We start from the raw sequence: 19,914 nt of genomic DNA, 5'->3' as shown, positions 1-19,914 counted from the left end.
TTTCCTCAAAGTGGAATCTGCACGATCGCCCTTTTAGCTCTGGATCTTGACCCCTCCCACCTGCCGCGGCCCATATGCCAATTATGACTGGAACAAACGGACGCACCAATGGCCACACGGCCATCCCATCTAGACTCTACCCGGCTGCATCTATCCAACTTGAGGATTTCAAGCGAATCTGCTCACGCACTGTCGACACCTCCACATACCCACTGTCAGCCTCAGTGGAAAAGAACATCCCAATTTACGACCTTGCCGCCCTTCAGGCAAACCTTACAGGCACCACGATCTCCCAACTCCAAGATGAATGGTACCACATCCTCTCCAACGGCCCCGGCGTCTTCGTCCTACGAGACATGTATGATGCAACCCGCTACAAAGCAACTCTCTTGGCCTCCAATGCCTCCTTCAACCGCATAATCGCGCACGAGCGCGAAAACCACACCGCGCGCGGCGACCACTTCGCCTCCGCAGGCTCCAACGACCGCATCTGGAACTCCTTTGGCAAACATGGCCTCTACGACCCCTCTTCCTTCCTCGACTACTACTCCAACCCCTGGCTCGCCGCCGTCTGCAGCGCCTGGCTCGGCCCCGCCTACCGCGTCACCGCGCAAGTCAACGCCGTGCACCCGGGCGGCGCCGCGCAAGAAAGCCACCGCGACTTCCATCCTAGGGTTCTTGGACGCGGACGCCTGCAGCCGCATCCCTGCGGCCATGCAGCTGGCGTCGCAATTCCTGACGCTGCAAGGCGCGGTCGCGCACACAGACATGCCGCTCGAGAGTGGGCCAACCCGGTTCCTGCCCTTTAGCCAGACGTATGCGCCAGGGTATATGGCGTGGCGGCGGGAGGACTTCCGGGCGTTTTTCCAGGAGCACTACGTAGCGCTGCCGCTGAAGGTAGGCGATGGGATATTTTTCAATCCCGCGCTGTTCCATGCGGCAGGGGCGAATGTCATGGATGCGGCGACGGGGTTTAGGCGTGTCGCGAATCTGCTGCAGGTGAGTAGTGCGTTTGGGAAGCCGATGGAGATGGTTGATTCGCTGCCACTTGTGGCGGGGACGTGGGATATGCTGCTTAAGAAGTTCCAGGCGGCTGGTGGTGTGGCGGACCCTGATCTTGATCCGGAGTCGGCGAGTGTGCAGGCTCGTGAGGTTCGGGCTTTTGTGCAGGCTGTTGCGGAGGGTTATCCTTTCCCGACTAATCTGGACCGTCGACCGCCAGCGCCGAGTGGGATGGCGCCGGAGAGTGAGCAGGATGTCCTGCTGAAGGGCCTGCAGGAGCATTGGACGAAGGAGCAAGTCATGGCTACGTTGCGGCATATGCGAGACGATTCACAGGCGTGAGGGCCGAGGGGCGCGTATATATATTTCCCTGAGGCGCAGATTGTGTCTGAAATAGGCTTGTAGCATCTCACTAAACGGTTATGCGCGTTTAATCGTCTCTTTCAGAATGCAATTGGGGTTGATTGGATAGAGGTCTATATTGTATTAGTTCGCCTTCGATGTTACAAGGTTCTCCGCATCGTACGCAATAGCCCGACCAGGAAAGACAGCCACATGCATGTTGATTGGAAAATCAGACCTCCACTGCCAGTGGATCAAGTGGGACTCGTGTCTTTCATGGAAAGTGGCGTCTGCTCAGTGGCGAATGGGACGCGGCCAGGTCCCGAAACCAAGGTTTCATGGTCCCGGTTCAGGGACGCGCATATACAGCAGTTTGATTACTAGGGACTCTCGAAGGAGGAGCGTAGAACTTCTTGAATAAACCCTCAGCTGCAGTACTAGGCTAGCTAATAGCATAAGGCTGAAAAAGTCCAACGGGCACGCAGTGATCGTCGCGTCTACTGAATAGCTAGTCGCGGCCATAGAGAATGCGGACACTGTTAAGGTGGAGCTTGCTCCTGCAACAGGAATGGGCGTCTCACATTTTTTGATTGCGCCCCTCGCCCAAACAAATGGTGAAACATCGCGTCCCAGGGTCTTATTTCTTCTTAGCATTGTCTCCAGGGCTGAAAAGTTTCGTTAAATCTCCGACGACCCCTTACACTCTTTTTGCAAGGCGAGGGAAACCATTCTTTCTTCCCCTCCTCGACCCCCCAAAACCTCGGCTGCCGATCTCGCTCCACTTGCACAACTGGTCCTTGATCCTGGTTTGTGGGAGAGATTGACGAGCCAGTGTACGTGCTCCGATCGAGCAGATCGAAGGCCACCCAGGCGAACTCTGGGCCTTTTAGCAGCCTATGATTTTTTCCACTCACAGTCTCCACCGGATCTCCCATCGAGCCAACCAGCTCCAATTTGGATCTACAGAAGGACCCGAACCGGGCACTTAATTCCAAGTTAAAGAGCGCTTCTCCCCGCCCTCCTCTTTTGCTTCGCGATGGGAACCAAGTTGGGCCACACCACTTCGCGACGTTCTGCCAACGGCTTCGAGCAGATACCCGATATCCCATACGACGGGATGACGCACTCCAATGACGCTACCATTGACATTCCCTTAACGGAGACCACCAGTCGGAAATGGGACTCTAGTAATGAAGATGAGAAACACGGAATCAACCCCGGGCGCCGGCGCCGCGTGGACTCCGACATCAACGACGTCAGGGGCAAGGCGGCTGCTGCCCCAGACGATGGTACCATCAACACCGTTGGCCGTATCTACCAGGCCATCTATAACTTCTCTCTTATCACTCGCTACATGATCTACGTTCTGCCCGTGGGTTGCCTGATCGCCATTCCTATCATCATTGGAGCTACTGCCGAGCCCAATGCGAAGATTGGTGGTGTCCATATCACTTGGTTCTTCGCCTGGTTCGAGGTCGTCTGGGTCGGCCTTTGGGTGTGCAAAATCTTCGCTAAAGTCATTCCTTACATCTTTCAAACTCTGTGCGGTATTGTCAGCTCCGGTACCCGCAAATATGCGCTCATTCTCAAGTCTCTCGAACTCCCTCTCACACTCGTTTTTTGGTGTATCGTGAACCTGGTCACTTTCCTCCCTGTCATGAGCTACAATGCCGACAAGCAGGCGTCTGGCAACACGAGCGTGGCATCCTGGGAAAAGAGTGTCAAGAACATTCTGTTCGCCCTGCTTGTCTGTTCTCTCATTTACCTGGTCGAGAAGGCGGCGGTCCAGCTGATCTCGATCAGTTACCACCGCAAGCAATTTGATCTCAAGATCAAGGAGTCGAAGCACCACGTCTTTCTTGTCACTATGCTATTCGAGGCCTCTCGCAAAATGTTCCCGATGTACTGCCGAGAGTTTGAGGAGGAGGACATTATTATTTCTGACCCTGTCCTTGCTCAGGTCACTCACAAGAGCAAACGCAGCTCCATGATGCCCTTGCGTATGGTTCAAAACGTTGGACGCGCTGTGGGTCAAAACGTCAGCCGTATGGGTGACAGGGTTCAAGCTGCCGTAGGCAATGTAGCAACTGAGCTCACAGGAAAGGCGATGTTCAATGGCAATGCCGCTCACTCCATTGTCATTGAAGCGTTGGAGCGCAAGCGCTGTGCAGCTGCTCTTGCCCGCCGTATTTGGATGTCTTTTGTTGTCGAGGGCCGCGAGTCCTTGTTCATTGATGATATTGTCGAGGTCCTTGGTCCGGAACACGAGGCTGATGCTGAAGATGCCTTCGCCATGTTGGATAGGGATGGTAACGGTGATATCAGTCTCGATGAAATGATTCTTGCTGTCACCGAGTTGGGTCGTCAGCGCAAGGCTCTGAACCACAGCATGCACGATGTCGACCAGGCTATTAACGTGCTGGACAACCTGTTGCTTTGTTTTGCTGGTGTTATTGGTGTTCTCGTCTTCATATCTTTTGTTACCACTGGGTTCGGGACCGTGATTGCCGCTGCCGCTACTTCCCTGCTGTCTGCTTCTTTCGTGTTTGCCACCACTGCCCAAGAGGTTTTAGGCTCTTGTGTCTTCTTGTTCGTCAAGCATCCCTTCGATATTGGCGATCATGTTTGCATCAGCGACAAGGAGTACGTCGTGGAACGGATCTCTCTGCTCTTTAGTGTCTTCCGTACTGTTGCCGATTCCCGCATGACCCAGGTCCCGAACAACATCCTCAACAGTCTGTGGATTGATAACTTCACCCGCGCCAATGCTATGCACGAACAGCTCACTGTTGCCTGTGCCTTTGACACCAGCTTTGCTGAGATCGAGGCTCTCCGTGGAGAGATGGAGGTCTTCGTTCGTGACAAGGATAACTCTCGTGACTTCCAACCCGACTTCAACATCGAAGTTGTCGGTGTCGGCGACATGGATAAGCTTGAATTGCGTGCCGATATCCGTCACAAATCTAACTGGTCTAATGAGATTGTACGTGCTGCCCGCCGCTCCAAGTTCATGTGCGCTTTGGTTCTTGCGATGCGCAAAGTTAAGATCCGTGCTCCTGGTGTTGCTGCCGAGGAGGAATCTAAGGACGGTGATGATAAGGATGACAAGGACGACAAGCCCGCAGAGGATGGTGGCATCAAGCCGGCTGCCGCTGCGAATGGCGTTGCTGCCGCTGGTACCATGTCGCCCGATACTGCTCGCGCTTCTGGCTTCGACCAAAACCAGAACACTGGAAAGTTGACTCAACGTGGATCTGCAAACAACCCGGACCTGTCTACCGAAGCTGCTATTGCAAGCCAACTAAACGCCCGCCCACCGATACCGATAAATGACATTATTGTCCAGGAGAGCGGTCTCCAGCGTGTTCCTACTGGTGCTTCTAGCCCAGACCGTAACCCGGACATCTCTCGTGCTCTGTCTACTGGACAGCGCAAGGCTGGCACTCGTGCTTCTCAGCAGGGCGGCCCGTTCCCGTCTCAACTGCCTGTGCCAGCTGGTCTCACCCAGTCGAACAGCAATGTCCCTATCCTCAATGACCCAGCTCCTCCCGGTTCCCGTGGCAGTGCTCGTTACGAGCCTCCCGCCCATGCTACCGGTGCCCAGTCCAACCCTATCATTGGCTCGCCTGACCCTAACACCTACAACACGTCCTATTACTCCCAGACCCAGAACCACCAGAATAACACCTACGAGTCTATCCCACTGGGGGGGATTTACTTCCGTAGCTCCCCACGAGCAACCCCCTGCTTCCGGCCAGACTTCCAGCAGCCACTACCCGGAAAGTTACGACCCCGTCTCCCCTCCTCGATCTACTCGCCACCACAGCCCGATGCTTCTTCTCACGTCACTGAACAGCCTGCGGGACGTCGTCAGTCGCTGCTGGCCCGGACTTTCCGCAGGGGCAAAGATCAGTCACCTTATGCTGAGCACGAGGCATGATTGACTTTGATGAGAATCTCTTCAATTCATTAGTGTTGATAATACGGGCTATTCTTCTCAGTCCACTTCTCATTTCTTTTGATCGTTTTAAACTGCCAAAAAGTTTCCTTGCATCTTTGCGTTGGGGTATGACAGAATCCTTGTGGTCATTCTGTTTACGATTGCCCATGTACCACCATGTTGTTAGCGACCAACAGGTTACTTCGAGTACTCTGCATTTCGATTCGTGTTTTCCCCATCCATTAACCCTGTAGGCTGAAACTCGACCAATGTAAGCCTCGCTGTGAAGTCACAGCTTGGCAGGACATTAGCCTGTCAGCAGCCCTAATACTGCTACTACTACTGCTGCTGCTGCTGCTGCTGCTGCTGCTGCTAATACCTTGCGCTGGCGCAAGAAACCTTAGACGGGAGTTTTTGGACACTATATTCACGTTCGTATGTTTTAAGATGTAGGATTATGAGATGGCCATATAATACATATTCGATTCCTCCCAACGCAACCATTGAGCCCGTACGCAATGCCTAGTCAAGATTCCAAAATCTCTCCAGGGCTATTTGCTTCCCGACTCTTTCCATGGGTAACTGACCACATCGTCCTTGCGCACCCAGATCTTCGACTTGCGCTTGTTGACCACATGCTCCACAAATACCTCACGAGTGTACTTCGCCTTGAAGTTGCGAATCCACCTAGGATCCCAAAGCTCACTCGCAATCCCCAGATCCTTACAGCAGCGCATCAACGCATTAGACCGACATCCCTCCGTCGCCGTCGGGATCCCATCCGGTGAAAAATAGTCCTGCTCGCCCCGCGCAACAGACACAAGTCTAGAATAAACCATCAGGACACGACTCAAGCAACATCCGATTTCAAGATCTTCCAACTCACCGTCCGTGGCAAACGAGCGCATACTCCCTCGTAACAGTCTTCGGCGTAACGATACTCTCTCCCCGAGGTGCCAATCCCCAGCCCCCAGGCCCAAACGCCCGGTTCAGAATTCGCCGGTACTTGATCTCCGGCAGGTACAGGATCCCATCCGGCTTCACCTCCACCTCCATGGGATCCGTCTCCGCGAGCAGAATAGCAGCAATTTCCTTCGAGAACGGCTCTGCGGACAGCCCGTGAAATGAGCGTGTCCAATCGATCTTGTCTTCCAGCGCCGACTCGATCTCTAGCGGTTTGTCCTCGAGCCCGCTCTTCGAGATGTTGTCGGTTGTAGCGCGGTTGGGCGGTGCGGCTGCGCGCGAACCAGACCCCGGATTTGGGGCTGCAGTCGATCGAGCCGGCGCGGCTGGCTTCGCGGCAGATGAGGTTGTGCTGCTGGATCCATTGGTTGAATCGGTGCTGCGGGAGCTGCTGGAGCTGATCGCGCGCGACGCGGCGCGGTAGGAGGTGATTCTCGCGCGTGGGGCTTGTCCAAGGGCTCCCGATCGCTGGAGCATTTCTACAGCCCTCCAGGGCTGACAGCGGAGGCCTGACATTGTGAATAGCTATTTTGGTGTGGCTGGGATGTTGAGGTGCTTTTGGCTTGAGGTCGGGATGTGATTCCTCGAATAGTCACGTGACAGCATATGATCTATAAGCCGCACGCGATTACAAGTGATATGAGACCGAGATATAAAATATGAAGAGAAGAGAATGCAATCTTTCAAGATCGTTTAAAAATACAAGAGTTGTCATGATTTGTCATGCGTCTTTGGTTTCCGTGCGCTTGTCGTTGCCCTGGCGTTTCCAGCATTCACGAAAAGCTTCCATCTAGAGCAATTCGAGGTCAGTTATGGGATTGCCTCCAATCTGTGCCAGAAGCAAAAAAGGTGGGAGGTCAAAAGACGGGGTATATTGGAGCTGCTCCGGAGCAGTTCAAGGAGAGCTACTCACCTCGTCCTTGCATGCTCGCCAGTCTCTCTTCGCGTAGTAACAGTCATTCATTTTGTCTTGCTCGGCTTTCATAGTGTTAGAAGATACACGAATGGCGATTTTCTAAATCGTCCCAGCTCACCATGGCAGCCAGTACTGAAGATGCGCTTGTTCCTATATGACGGCCATTAGCACCAAAGCCACCGAAGCTACAAGGGGGTTCAATTACCAGTCATCCGGCTCGTCGTCATCTTCCTCCGGGACAACCTGATCCTTCTCTGCGTTATTTGACATGATCAGAGCTCTCCGCGATGCTTAAGCTCAACCAAAGTAGTCAGGAAAAGAAGAACCGACGGTTGGCCGCGGCAAATGGAGGGCTATCGTTATCTTATCGCCCTCCGAGCCCACATCAATAATTCAACAGCTCAACAATCCACCGGACGCGCTGCGTCAAGTAGCATTGAGCCATGGCAACACCGACAGGCAACGACGCCAACCTCACAGCCAAGCGGCTTAATGTCCTCGTCTATTCCGGTTCGCTCACCCGTGCCTGGCATTTTGAGCCGATATCTGACTCCCCTCGATACAGGAACCGGAACTACAGTCGACTCCGTCCGCCACTGCCTCTATACTCTCCGTCGCTTGCTTGCGCCGAACTATGCTGTTACCCCCGTGACGGGCGATATGCTCCTCAAGGAGCCCTGGCTGGGTACCTGCGCGCTGCTGGTGATTCCCGGCGGCGCGGATCTGGGGTATGGCCGGACGCTCAATGGGGCTGGGAACAGGCGTATTGCACAGTTTGTGCGGCGGGGTGGGAAATACCTGGGGTTTTGTGCGGGTGGGTACTACGGGTGCAAGCGGTGCGAGTTCGAGGTCGGGGATAAAACTATGGAGGTTGTAGGGGACCGTGAGCTGGGGTTCTTCCCTGGGACTTGTCGGGGTGGGGCGTTTCCTGGCTTTGTTTATCATAGTGAGGCTGGAGCTAGGGCTGCTGAGCTCAGCGTCTCGAAGGAAGCGCTGAGTGTTGGTGTTCTGCCGGAGCAGTTCCATTCGTATTATAATGGCGGGGGTGTTTTTGTGGATGCGGCTAAGTTCAAAGAACAAGGCGTTGAGGTGCTTGCTAACTATGCGGAGAGGCTTAATGTAGATCCTGGGGAGGAAGGTGCTGCTGCTGTTGTCTACTGCAAGGTTGGTGACGGGGCAGCTGTTTTGACAGGGCCACATCCAGAGTATGTACTTGATGGAAGCCACGAACGTTATGCTGCTAACGCTTCCACGAGGTTTGCTGCAGTAAACCTGGACCCGAAGGCTGGAGGGCCTGAGTTTGCAGACGTTGTGAAAACAATCGCTGCCGATGACAAGGGGCGCGCGGACTTTCTCAAGGCTTGCTTGTCGAAACTAGGGCTGCAGGTTGCTGAAAACGACAATGCCATTCCTTCATTGTCATCTTTACATATCTCAGGCCTAAAGCCTGAAGGCCCGATCGAGACCCTTGCACTTCTTGCACCGGACCTTGAAAAAGAAGATGATAACGAATACTTGCGAGATGAGAACGACAAGTTCAGAATAGAGCGGCCGGGGGCTTGGAATCTGGATGATCTCGCGAAGTCGCTTCCACAAGAATCATCGCCCGGCGAGGGAATTGTTGACTATCAAGCGATCATCAAGAGGCTTGTATTTCATGACGACCTCCCATCATCGAAGCTGACTCCCTACTTCAACCACGATGCTTTCTATGCTAATTTGCGCCATTATCAATCTGAATCACGCCTGGGCGCCTCGGAGTTTGGTACAAACCTCATGTATGGCGAGGTAGTAACGAGCACCAATACAATTCTTGAAAAGTAAGTCTGAATGAGCAAAGCAGTTTAGTCCGTGTTCTTAATTAAAAGCTATTAGAAATACGAAGCTCCTTCGCCGCTTGCCAAATGGGTTCACAGCCACAGCCACAGTTCAGGTTGCTGGGCGTGGACGTGGATCTAATGTCTGGATCTCTCCAGCAGGTGCTCTGATATTCTCAACGGTGGTGCGGCACCCGATCGAGAAGATTCAATCAGCCCCTGTCGTCTTCATTCAATACCTAGCGGCTATGGCGATTGTGAAGGGTATCAAGAGCTACGCCAAGGGCTATGAGCAAATTCCAGTCAAGTTGAAGTGGCCAAACGACGTTTGTAAGTGACTCACTTGTTTCTTGCGAATATCTTGTCGCAACCATCGCTGACCTTCTCCACAGATGCCTTGGATCCTGCAGACCCCGAGCAGAAGCGATACACAAAGATCTGCGGCATCCTAATCAACTCCCACTTCATGTCAAATGAATATATTTCCGTCGTTGGAATTGGTCTGAACGCCACAAACGTCTCTCCCACTACTGCCCTTACGGCCCTGGCTGCCCGCTATGCTGCTCCAGGTGCCGCTGCAGCTTTCCCAGTTACTCTTGAAAAGCTCCTTGCACGAATACTCACTACATTCGAAGACTTGTACACCCGTTTTTTGCGCACAGGATTTGATCGCACGTTCGAGGAGATGTACTACGAAGACTGGCTCCATATGCACCAGATAGTGACGCTGGAGGAGGAGGGTGGGGCGCGCGCTCGTATCCAGGGTATCACGCGCGACTATGGTCTGCTCCTTGCTCAGGAGTTGGGATTCGGCGACAGACCGACAGGCCGAGTATGGCAGCTCCAAAGTGACAGTAACAGCTTTGATTTCTTCCGAGGATTGGTGAAGCGGAAGGTGTGAACAAGCATACAACTCGATTTCTTTTGTGCATTTTATGCATGATGCTATGCGATTCCAATTTAACTCAACATGACAGGCCTTGCATTGACGGCACGATGATGCCAGTGGCTCCGTGGGACTTTTGAGTTCGAGCCGCCATGGAACAATTCGGTCTAGACAGTATACGGGTCAACCTGCATAGGAGGCTGATTGAGCCAGTGTCTGGTTATCTACAGTGTTTGCCTACCATAGTGGGTACCTCTTAAAGACTCGAATATGTAGGATGTGCTGTTTGTACACCCGGAGTCGGTCTCGGGATGAAAATGAAAGGGTTAGCGCGTATATTCTGGCTCTTCGAACGTTTTGTTCCATGCCTCTCAAGTCCTCCATCTCCAAATCTGGGGCATTGGCCGCAGAATCCGTTGCTTTGCGAATTGCGTGTTCTGGGTAAATCTAGGGTATGGGGGTTTCGCGCTGTCATGGTGTCTCGGAGTAGAATTCCTGTTCGGAGTCGCCTACCCGGAGAGTCTCAATCCATCCTGCCTGTTACCCAAGGGTTAATTTCTGCCAGCGCATAGACTTAAAAATCCGTCAGTTGGTCTTCTGTACTATGTCAATCAAGAAGACACACAAGAGGCCTCTCCTAGCTTGATCATGTTTACTAGTCCATCACGCTCCCGGTGCTGATTGCAAATTCTGTGCAAGATTTCTCATAGCAGACGACCGTCATCAATTGTTTCCCTCAACATCGAGACTTGTCATGCGATAAGAAGTGGAATGAAAACACGCTCAATAGCAAGCGATCTGGTTTCAAGATCTAGGAAATTGAAATATATCTTAGGCTGTCGGTTCTACATTATTCATTCTCGTCGCGTACTTGACCCCTACAACTTGGTGCCCATGTTAACATGAACGGCCTTAACTTGGCTGTACGCTTCCAAGCCAGCTTCACCAAGCTCTCGCCCAATACCACTCTGCTTGACTCCGCCAAATGGAATCCGGGGATCACAGTCTTGGCTGCTATTGACCCAAACCATACCAGACTCGATTTCCGCCGCCACCCGATGCGCGCGCTCGATATCCCTCGTAAACACAGCAGCACCGAGACCGTAGGTCGTATCGTTAGCACGGCGAATAGCCTCATCCTCATCATCGAAAGCCAGAATCACCACCACCGGACCAAAAACCTCTTCTTTGACAATACGCATGGAATCTGTAACATCAGTAATGACCGTCGGCTGCACAAAGTACCCATTCTGGTTTTCTGCCTTCGTAGGGACATGCGCCGCACCCCCGGTCAAAATAGTAGCACCCTCACTCCTGGCGGTCTCCACATAGGCCAGCACGCGCTCATATTGCGCACGCGTTACCTGCGGACCCTGGAAAGTGGACGCGTCCCACTGGTCGCCAATGGTCACACCTTCCACGGCCTTTTTGAAATCGGCCAAGAAAGAAGACAAAATAGACCTGTGCACAAAGATACGCGAGGTCGCAGTGCATATCTGACCCTGGTTCGACATGATACCGAAATGGGACCACTTGACCGCCTGGTCCAAGTCCGCATCAGGGAAGACGAGCAGAGGTGACTTGCCGCCCGTCTCCAGGGTGATGTTTTTCAAGGTGCCAGCCGCCATCTTCATAATCTCGCGGGCGGTGCCGGTGGAGCCGGTGAACGCGACCTTATCGACCAGCGGGTGGGAAGCCAATCTGGCGCCGGCGTCACGACCGTAGCCGTTCACGATATTGATGACGCCGGGCGGGAAGCCAGCCTCCACGATGAGCTTGCCCAGGACCAGGGCGCTCAGCGGCGTCTGCTCTGCGGGCTTGAGCACGACGGTGTTCCCGCATGCCAGCGCAGGGCCGAGCTTCCATGTTGCCATGGACAGGGGTAGTTCCAGGGGATGATCTGGGCGACTACGCCAATTGGTTGGCGGATGGTGTACGCGAACTTTTGCGGTGTGGTGTTGATGGTCTGGCCGAAGGTCTTGTCGGCCCAGCCGCTGTAGTAGCGGATGGTGCCAATAGCCTCGGGGAGATCCTCCTCGTAGGCGACATGATACGCCTTGCCTACCGTACCGAAAGGTTAGCTGGAGGAAGCGGTGGTTTCGAGTCTGGAGTCGGGGCTCCACTGCAGCCAGGCGTGATGGCCCCCCGTTCGATCGACGATGTGCCGCAAAGATCCAAAGCAATTAAAAAAAAAAAAGAAAAAAAAAAAGAAAAAAAAATTGGAAAAAGACTTACCGTTATCCCATGCGTCAATGGAGGCCAGAAGCTCCCGATTTTGCTCGATCAGATCAGCCAAGCGGGCCATCATCTGGCCCCGCTCGGTGGCAGACAGAAGTTTCCATGAGGGATGCGCCAGGGCGGCTTTAGCTGCATCGACGGCCTTGTCGACATCTTCCGCGCTCGCCGCATGAACTGTAGCAATTGGCTTGTCGGTGCTGTGCGGACATTAGAGAGGATGGCTAATGCATGGGCAGCGCAGTTGGGACTCACGCGGGATCTAGTGAGGTGATAGTCGCTCCCGTGGCGGGCACGAATTCATTATTGATGAACAGCCCGGTCGGCTGCTCGTAGCTATGCCCATTGGGTATCTGCAGGTCTACGGAGAGACTCATGGTGCGCGAGAGGATTTGACTGATCTTCTGCTTGCTCTCCCCCACGTTATTAAAGGGTTTCTTGACGTTGGAGCTACGAAGTGGGACCGAGTCCGCCAAAGGAAGGTTTTTCCTTTTGGGCAGTGCAGGCGAGTACTTCACGAATCTAAAAGTCCCGCAATTAATCATTTCTTATCTCATATCACGTAGATCTCAAGCCCGAACCTCCTGGGCACAGCTGGCACAGTCAAACCGAAAAAAAAGAAAAAGCAAGAAAAGAAAATCACAATTTCTAAACTTTCTAATCCACCTAACGCCCAGGTGGTCCTTTCTCCAGTCCCGCCTTCCCAATAGGCCCGCCTGCACAACCTCATGCAGTCTGTTCTCTCTTAGTGAATACCAGGTCCAAAGTACCGGGAGTAGCAGTAAACTGGTCGCGCATCTTTCCCTCGACCTCGCCAATTGCCTTTGTTTTCCCCTCCACAAAGTCAAACCGGTACTTTGACACGAGGAGCGTGATGAGCACAAGCATCTCGTTCATAGCCACGTCCTTGCCAAGACACGTGTAGCGGCCTGGAAGAGAATTAGCTGGAACCCAGGCATCTCCATAGCGACTTACCTTGGGCAAAAGGCAGATTGGCCCGCGTGTCCTTGACCAGCTCCGGCTCTGTATCCCACCGCTCAGGGATCCATTCGGTAGGTCGAGCAAAGCAGCTCTCCACTAGAGCGCCGTCAGTCACTGTAGATTAAACCCACGGAGCCTTGGGGAACCTCAAAAACAGAACACACGAACTTACGTCGTCCCAGGGTGTATCGAGGGCAAATGACCGTGGTGTTCCCGGGGATATATTGGCCCGCGATCACCATTCCTTCCGGCGGCGTATCGCGGTTACCACCCGTGGGCACCGCTGGATGAAGGCGAAGAGTCTCCGTAATAACGGCATTGAGGTAGGGAAGCTTCTTGAGAGTTGCGAGGTCCTTGATGTCCACGTGGCGGATCTCTTCGTAGAGCTTCTCAGCTTTCTCCGGGTGGAGGGCGAGCTGGTAGAAAACGAAGACAAGAGTTGGGGCCACCGTATCACTTTTATCATGTCAGCGTTTCCATACGAAAAAAGTCAAGCAGGACGTATACCTTCCAGCGACGATAGCGACGATAGCATCCCCCACTAGAGGGGGGGTGTCTTCCTCTAGAGTTCCTCGCTTCCTTGAATCATCGATGATTCCCTGTGCCACATCAGGGGAATCGGGTTCCTGGTGAGATATTAGCACAGGACTGTGTCTAAAAGAAATGATCCGAGTCCTACCTGAATACGATCGCGCATCCGAGCGGCGCACCATGCAATCATGGTTTCCCAGTCTTTGACCACCCAAAAGCCCTTGAGCAGCCAGAACCCAACCTGGGCCACCCAGGGAACACAGGACATCGGGCCCAGGAGTCTCATGGCCTTACGCAAGTTCGTAATGGCGTAGTGCCAATGCTCCTCGCTCAACATATTGAAAGAGCGAGAGAAGGCAAAGATTCCCATGATATCGAAGGAGAACCAGTAGATATAGGTTGAGAGCGGCACAGGCTCTCCTTGCTTTACATGGTCTGCAATGATCGCATCCAGCTTTCGGGCATGCGCCTCAATATTCGTCTGATAATTGGCCATAGCCCCAGTCGAGAACCCCTTCAGCCAGAGCCGTCGGCGCTGATCATGATGCTTCCGGTTGCGAATGGTCGTCACCCCGTAGTTCGGAAGGAGGAAGTCATACCAGTCAGATTTACTGGTCTGACTTCCAGGACCGTCCAGAACAGGCAGACCGTGAGGGTGGAAGATGGTGATTTCGTTGGGCCCAGTCCGCACAAAGTCGCCATATTCGCGGTGCATGCGCTCCAGCACCAGATGGTTCTGTCCATATCGGTTCTGATACATATGCCATAGCTTGCTCACACCGGCCAGACGAGGGCCTGGAAAGTGACGAGTGCGATGAGCAAAGACACGGTACACGCCAATACTCAACAGCAGAGTGAAGGCAAAGCTGCCTAGCATCAGGACGGCATCGCCCATGGCGGTTAATGTCGAGTGTCGTCTGGCCTCAAGAAGCATCAAGAGGATGTAGGAAGCCAGGCCGGCTTTGATGATATTCGGGCCTTGCATATGCCATTCGTTCTTAATGAACACGCCATGGTGCATTACGATGCCAAACACACTCATTATGGCGCAGCGTACCAGGAGCGGCCTTTCGCCCAAAAAAGCCAGGACTAATTTGATCTGTGTCGAGTCCATGATGAGCCCAATGGTGGATTGAGTTGGAGCAAAATGAATGAAAGGTCAGAAACAGGAATTCAGCTATATATCGGAAAGTGCGTGGTTCATAGAATCTCAGACCCCGCTACAGTACTGCATAGATCCAAGGTTCGGCAGGGTAGTTCGAGCACGAGGCTCAAAAGGGAAGTGTGGGTAATGGACGAAGAACGGGGCTGCCGAGAATCAAAGAAATGGAAATACTGAAGGGAATACGAATATTCTTGGACGAAATCAAGTGACGTGGTTCGTAATGAATGGTCACCGACTCGTGCGATCTTCCCAGGCCAGTTCGGGTCTCAAGCGAGATCAGCGGCATGGACAGCACTATAGACCGTCCTGGAGAAATGGCTTCAAAACATAAATTAGGCCTTTTCCACTTCTTTTGGCTACTTTTTAGTTTTCAAGCTTCAAATTTCAAGAATACCATGCTCTTGAAACTCTAGGACATAGATCAACCGCAACTCCCAAAAACTGTACGATGTTTTCTTCCAAGAACCCAAATATTCCCTTCCAGGAAGACATTGTGTGGGAAAAGGATCTATCTCTGCCTATCCAGAGATTCTCATGTCTAGTCGACACCATCGTGGAAGCGCCAGGTCAATTTGTTCATGGAATGTGGCTATTCACATACAGTGATCTCAAGACTATTATTGCCACGAGTTTTGGATTCGCACTTCTGACATCCCTCGGAGCATCAGCATTTGGGGTAAATCCCGCTCCTGCATGGGCCGTATGCCTCCAGCGTGTGCCAGTCGTGGTCCTGTGGGCATGGCTGAACCTTCTTCCATTCACGATCGACAATCAGCGCCAAGACGAGGCTATCATGGAGGATTCCATCAACAAACCGTGGAGGACTATGCCGCGAGAGTTAATGACGCCGCAGGACGCACAGTCGGTGATGTTCATATTCTACACGATGGCATTGGGTACCAGCTCCCAGATCGGTGGATTGTTCCAATGCATCTCGCTGATCGTGCTGGGGTTCTGGTACAACGACGCCGCCGGAGCTGATGTGAGCTGCATCACGCGCAATTTGATCAACGGAATCGGCTTCATGTGCTATACCTCCGGTGCTTTGCATGTTGCATTAAACCCATACCAATGGCGCCAATTCATCCAGGAAGACGGCCCCGGTCTCCCATGGTTGGCGATGATTGGCCTGATGGTGTTTACGACTGTGCAGACACAAGACTTGTACGATCAAGCTGGGGACAGTGCCCGAGACCGGAAGACCCTCCCCCTGGTCATCGGAGACGCTAATGCGCGCTGGGTGACTGCGGCATTGATGTTATTTTGGGGCGTCTTGACTCCTTCCTACTGGGGCTGGGCACAAACTGGGCAGGGTAGAGTCTTATTCTGGGGTGGGTCCTACATGGCAGCTCTGGCGTGCATCATTGCAGCACGTACTCTCACCTTCCGGTCTGTATCCGCCGACAAGAAGACTTTCTTGCTGTGGAATCTATGGTTAGTGTCGAACTATGGCCTGCCATTGTGCGCTACTCTAGGAACAGCTAGCGGAGCATGAGCTGTCACCAAAGTCTAAATCGTCTTATGATATTCGACTTCTTTTGCCTTCTTGTTACCCCAAGGTTGAGAGTTGGAAGAACTGTCATTCCCAATTGTGGAGACATGCTTGTTACGGTTTCATTTGTTTCTTATCGTCCGTTTATTACGCGGAAGATTGCTCGGAGGAAAGTGTTGGTGTGGAGGTGTGTGGAGAGGAAAGACCTGCATGAGAATTTGCGCAGACGTTCGTGGTCGTGGAGCCAATGACGATTATATTTCATAGATAGCGCTTATTTCATGTGTTTTAGCGTAAAAGTCAGCCTCGATCAATGTGTAAAGACCTTTGGTCATTCCTATTTGCTGCTTATGCGAGACGTTGGAATGCGTCGAGTACGCCGCAGGAGCTTGGCGTTTCGGTCTACTGCACGTACTAATGCACGGCTCGGACTAAGGTTGAGGTCTTGAAAGTAAAGTACAAATGCAATCAAGGATTAACGCCACACTGCGGAGTACTTTCTGGTGGCAGAAGACAAAGAATGTTTCTCCTGCAGGACGCTAAGGTATGAACCCTGCTAGCGTATGAACCCTGCTAGCCACCAGAGATCGTACAGAAGCGGGCATAGATCGCTCGGCCCCTTCCAAATGAAGCGATGCTCGTATGGCTCCTAGGGTCTTTAGATTACCGCTCTCGGCTCTTTTTGGTTCGTTCTTTACTTGAGATGAGAGGTGAGAGGATCAGCAGGGCTAGACATGGATACCGAAAGTTTAGGCAATAAAGTCCACATATCAACGTAAATATGGTCAAGACCGTGGACATCCGAAAGTGGAGCATTGTCTCCACTGCCAACTCACCCATGCCACTGATCGAGCGCTATGCCGAGACCGTTGGTACCAGGAATATGGCTCTGGAAGACCCTTCCAGGCCATTTTTTTTTTTGGAAAGTCTCAGCCGCCCTTTGAGCTATGGCGTACACAGTAGACATGATGCTGGCCGGAGGAATCACTAGGAAAATACCCTGTCCTTGCATCGCAGACCCGCAGATTAGGGATACCATACCCTCGCAGCTGTTCATCCATAACACCCCCAATCCCCTTGGATTTAGAGGGGCCGTTGCGCACAGATGACAAGTTAATGTGACAATATCGCGGAGGCATTTCTTCGGAGATTCCAGGTCGGTCAGGAATGCATTAGGGTGATTAGACGCCCCCCTGAGGTTTGGAGAACTTGGAGAAATACCGCGGATTGATGGTCGGCTAAACGGCCGAACTCTCCGACCTGATATGGGCAATGCCACGCGCAAATGGCAGACCGTCGATGATCCCTAAAACTCACAAACTTCCCGGGGAGAAGACCTTGCCTCACCAAGTTCTCTCCAGTTTCATGCACGTTGACCTGGGCGAGGAATATACCCATGAACGAGGCGAGTGCGTCGCCTAGCAAGATGTCGCGAATGGCCTGATCTCACCCCGTCGTATTGCTCGTATTCAGGATTGTGTATCCAGGTGCTTTTTGATCCCGCTCCGTTTGTGGGGGTCTGGGACTCCCTCACAGGCATGAAGGATCCAGATTGCACATCCCCGGCCGCTAATGGCCCCGCTTGGTAGGCAGTGTACACAGTAAGTGTACATTTGCATCGCGGCCTGTTAGTGCTCCCGGCTCTTACCGCATCAGCCATTTCTCGTGTGGACTTTGTCGACGACTTCCAGACTAATTCCCCTCATGAGATGATCCTGGAGGGTTTCATCCACATTGGGATTAGCCATGATGACAGGGATGTTAATTCGGCGAAGAATTCTTTCATCTTCGATTGCCTAGGAGCCCGAGAAGCTTGGGCGTGTTGCGGGTCTCCTGCTGCAAGGAGGGCTTCCTCATTTGCTCGTACGGGGTAGGTCGGGCCTTTGACATGACCTCGACGCCACTGGCTGTAGTTCCATGAGCCGGGCTCCGCGGAGAGTATTCTTTGCACCAATGCCTCGGTCACGATTTGCACCCCTGACCGCTGTGCTGCTGGGAAGTCCGTACACCGGTAGCTGCCTACTTGCGGGTCTTGGTGTCGGCCAGGGTGGCAGTGTTGCTAACCCCCCGGCCCCATTGACTTCCTTGAGGAAAGATCCTCAGTCACCCCATACCCAGTTTCTTTGAACGCCTTGACCCAGGCCTTGGAGAACCTGTTCTTGTATGATCGCTGGGAAGGAGATCCTCAGAAATCCGGACCAGCCACGGTTCTCGGGATCAACCCAGTCTGAGACCGAGATGCTCTTGAGTAGCTGCGTCTGGAAGGTGGAGGGTATACGATTTCTTTCTACGGAGGAGAAAGGGCGTCGCTGGTCCCACGTCCAGCCGGCAGCTCCAAGCTTAGACCAAGCATCGATCACGGCCTCGGAAGGAGCAATAAAGTCTTGACCGTTGATTTCTGAGGAGCTTCCAGATGGGTTTCCTTGTGGTTGTTGGATCATCCGGGTTCCCCCAAACCCCCCTAGTCATGATCAGCTTCTCTCTTGGGGGATAACCGGAAAATGCAAAAGTCCATGTGGCTTACTTTGGGGGTTGTACGGAGCTGCTAGTCCACTTCTGAGCCCACCAACCCTGTCCAAAGAGCAGGGTTTGTGTTCTTGGGTCGTAAGTTAGTTCAGTCTGTCCCCAGCCTCCAATACGCCCACAGCCTTTGAGGGGTGCTCGGTCGGCGTGAGGCCAGGACTAGCTCGGTTGTGCCTCCTCCCACGATACGATAGTCTGCCTCTGGCGGAACGGCTTGCCCATACCTGATTTCTCTCAATCGGAGGTTCCTACCGTGAGGAGGAAAAAATTGAAGGTCAGGGTGCGTGAACTTATACCAGGCATTCCGGATGTTTCACCCCGCGGCCAGTGGGCGACTACGCCTTGTACACGTATCCATAGGCAGCTGTAAGGCCCCCCCAACTAACTCACTTCATGATGAAGCCTACCATGGCGTGACACTACTGTAGGCTTAATTCCTCGATCTTGCATTTCAATCTAATCTCGCATGCGATAGGTACAAGTATTCCCACATGCACTGAAATCACAGAGCATGCGGGATCAAAGGGTCATTTGGCATGGATGACCTGGTAGGGATGATGGTGATGAATACATAGGGCCCAGCGTGGTAAAGAGAACTCTCGTGATGCGTGAACTGCCATGATTCCCCGCCATGCTCAAACACAAGAGGGACTGGACAGTGATCGACAGACTGATACCTCGAAGCCTGGGGTTCCCACAGCATGAGGCTTTACGGAGTTCACACTTCACACCCTTTGCATGCAATCAGGAGCCGTTCATCGGAGAGTAAACGCGACGACAAAGGGGCGGACCATCCGGAGACCTCATTTGCATTGCCGAGTCCAACAGGATACCCAAATGGTTTTGGTGCCCACAAGAATTTTACCGCTTCACTTTTGGGCACTAGTAACCAATGAAATTGATCACTGCATGGGGCTTTCCCTAGCCAAGTGTGGCACCATAGTGCAGGATATCCACTTTCAAGCCCACTGGGATTTGGGGTAAGCCCACTGTGCGAGTGAGCCAAACCGTCTCTGGCGAAGATCTGCCGCGGAACACGGGCAGGATCTTTTAACCATTCCTGCCGCTATCACGCTTTTGGCGCCGCTGCTCTCGCCTCTAATCGCCCGCTTACCGGATTC

General features: G+C 53.0%; 8 protein-coding genes across 8 annotated transcripts; 4 read left to right on the top strand and 4 right to left on the bottom strand.

The window, feature by feature from the left end:
• Positions 1 to 74: 74 nt before the first annotated feature.
• N7468_005349 (phytanoyl-CoA dioxygenase family protein) lies at positions 75 to 1,344 on the top strand (the record flags this gene model as incomplete). The annotated part of the gene is made up of 2 exons (XM_058474646.1): positions 75 to 674; positions 721 to 1,344. 2 exons carry the CDS (start codon positions 75 to 77, stop codon positions 1,342 to 1,344), a joined length of 1,224 nt encoding a protein of 407 aa, XP_058330386.1.
• A 1,036-nt stretch (positions 1,345 to 2,380) lies between these two features.
• Positions 2,381 to 5,284, top strand: N7468_005348 (serine/threonine protein kinase; the record flags this gene model as incomplete). The annotated part of the gene is made up of 1 exon (XM_058474645.1): positions 2,381 to 5,284. The coding sequence occupies one exon, from the start codon at positions 2,381 to 2,383 to the stop codon at positions 5,282 to 5,284; it is 2,904 nt and encodes a 967-aa protein (XP_058330385.1).
• A 551-nt stretch (positions 5,285 to 5,835) lies between these two features.
• On the bottom strand, positions 5,836 to 6,763 carry N7468_005347 (putative mitochondrial genome maintenance protein Mgm101; the record flags this gene model as incomplete). Its single annotated transcript, XM_058474644.1, has 2 exons — positions 5,836 to 6,109; positions 6,171 to 6,763. The coding sequence occupies 2 exons, from the start codon at positions 6,761 to 6,763 to the stop codon at positions 5,836 to 5,838; spliced, it is 867 nt and encodes a 288-aa protein (XP_058330384.1).
• Positions 6,764 to 6,968: 205 nt separating this feature from the next.
• N7468_005346 (uncharacterized protein) lies at positions 6,969 to 7,433 on the bottom strand (the record flags this gene model as incomplete). Its single annotated transcript, XM_058474643.1, has 4 exons — positions 6,969 to 7,037; positions 7,161 to 7,220; positions 7,282 to 7,306; positions 7,369 to 7,433. 4 exons carry the CDS (start codon positions 7,431 to 7,433, stop codon positions 6,969 to 6,971), a joined length of 219 nt encoding a protein of 72 aa, XP_058330383.1.
• Positions 7,434 to 7,606: 173 nt separating this feature from the next.
• N7468_005345 (biotin--[acetyl-CoA-carboxylase] ligase BPL1) lies at positions 7,607 to 9,881 on the top strand (the record flags this gene model as incomplete). The annotated part of the gene is made up of 4 exons (XM_058474642.1): positions 7,607 to 7,673; positions 7,729 to 8,983; positions 9,039 to 9,310; positions 9,373 to 9,881. 4 exons carry the CDS (start codon positions 7,607 to 7,609, stop codon positions 9,879 to 9,881), a joined length of 2,103 nt encoding a protein of 700 aa, XP_058330382.1.
• Positions 9,882 to 10,744: 863 nt separating this feature from the next.
• On the bottom strand, positions 10,745 to 12,478 carry N7468_005344 (aldehyde dehydrogenase ALDH; the record flags this gene model as incomplete). Its single annotated transcript, XM_058474641.1, has 4 exons — positions 10,745 to 11,774; positions 11,810 to 11,927; positions 12,102 to 12,301; positions 12,357 to 12,478. The coding sequence occupies 4 exons, from the start codon at positions 12,476 to 12,478 to the stop codon at positions 10,745 to 10,747; spliced, it is 1,470 nt and encodes a 489-aa protein (XP_058330381.1).
• A 349-nt stretch (positions 12,479 to 12,827) lies between these two features.
• N7468_005343 (uncharacterized protein) lies at positions 12,828 to 14,727 on the bottom strand (the record flags this gene model as incomplete). The annotated part of the gene is made up of 3 exons (XM_058474640.1): positions 12,828 to 13,178; positions 13,247 to 13,498; positions 13,762 to 14,727. The coding sequence occupies 3 exons, from the start codon at positions 14,725 to 14,727 to the stop codon at positions 12,828 to 12,830; spliced, it is 1,569 nt and encodes a 522-aa protein (XP_058330380.1).
• Positions 14,728 to 15,226: 499 nt separating this feature from the next.
• N7468_005342 (UbiA family prenyltransferase) lies at positions 15,227 to 16,273 on the top strand (the record flags this gene model as incomplete). Its single annotated transcript, XM_058474639.1, has 1 exon — positions 15,227 to 16,273. The coding sequence occupies one exon, from the start codon at positions 15,227 to 15,229 to the stop codon at positions 16,271 to 16,273; it is 1,047 nt and encodes a 348-aa protein (XP_058330379.1).
• Between the last annotated feature and the right edge of the window lie 3,641 nt (positions 16,274 to 19,914).

The sequence above is a fragment of the Penicillium chermesinum genome (genome assembly GCF_028974085.1).
Source record: "Penicillium chermesinum strain IBT 19713 chromosome Unknown utg000004l:1.0-3345178.0:1.0-3348027.0, whole genome shotgun sequence".
NCBI lineage: Eukaryota > Fungi > Ascomycota > Eurotiomycetes > Eurotiales > Aspergillaceae > Penicillium > Penicillium chermesinum.
The sequence above is the reverse complement of the archived record's forward strand: the minus strand, read 5'-3'. Positions and strand labels throughout refer to the sequence as shown.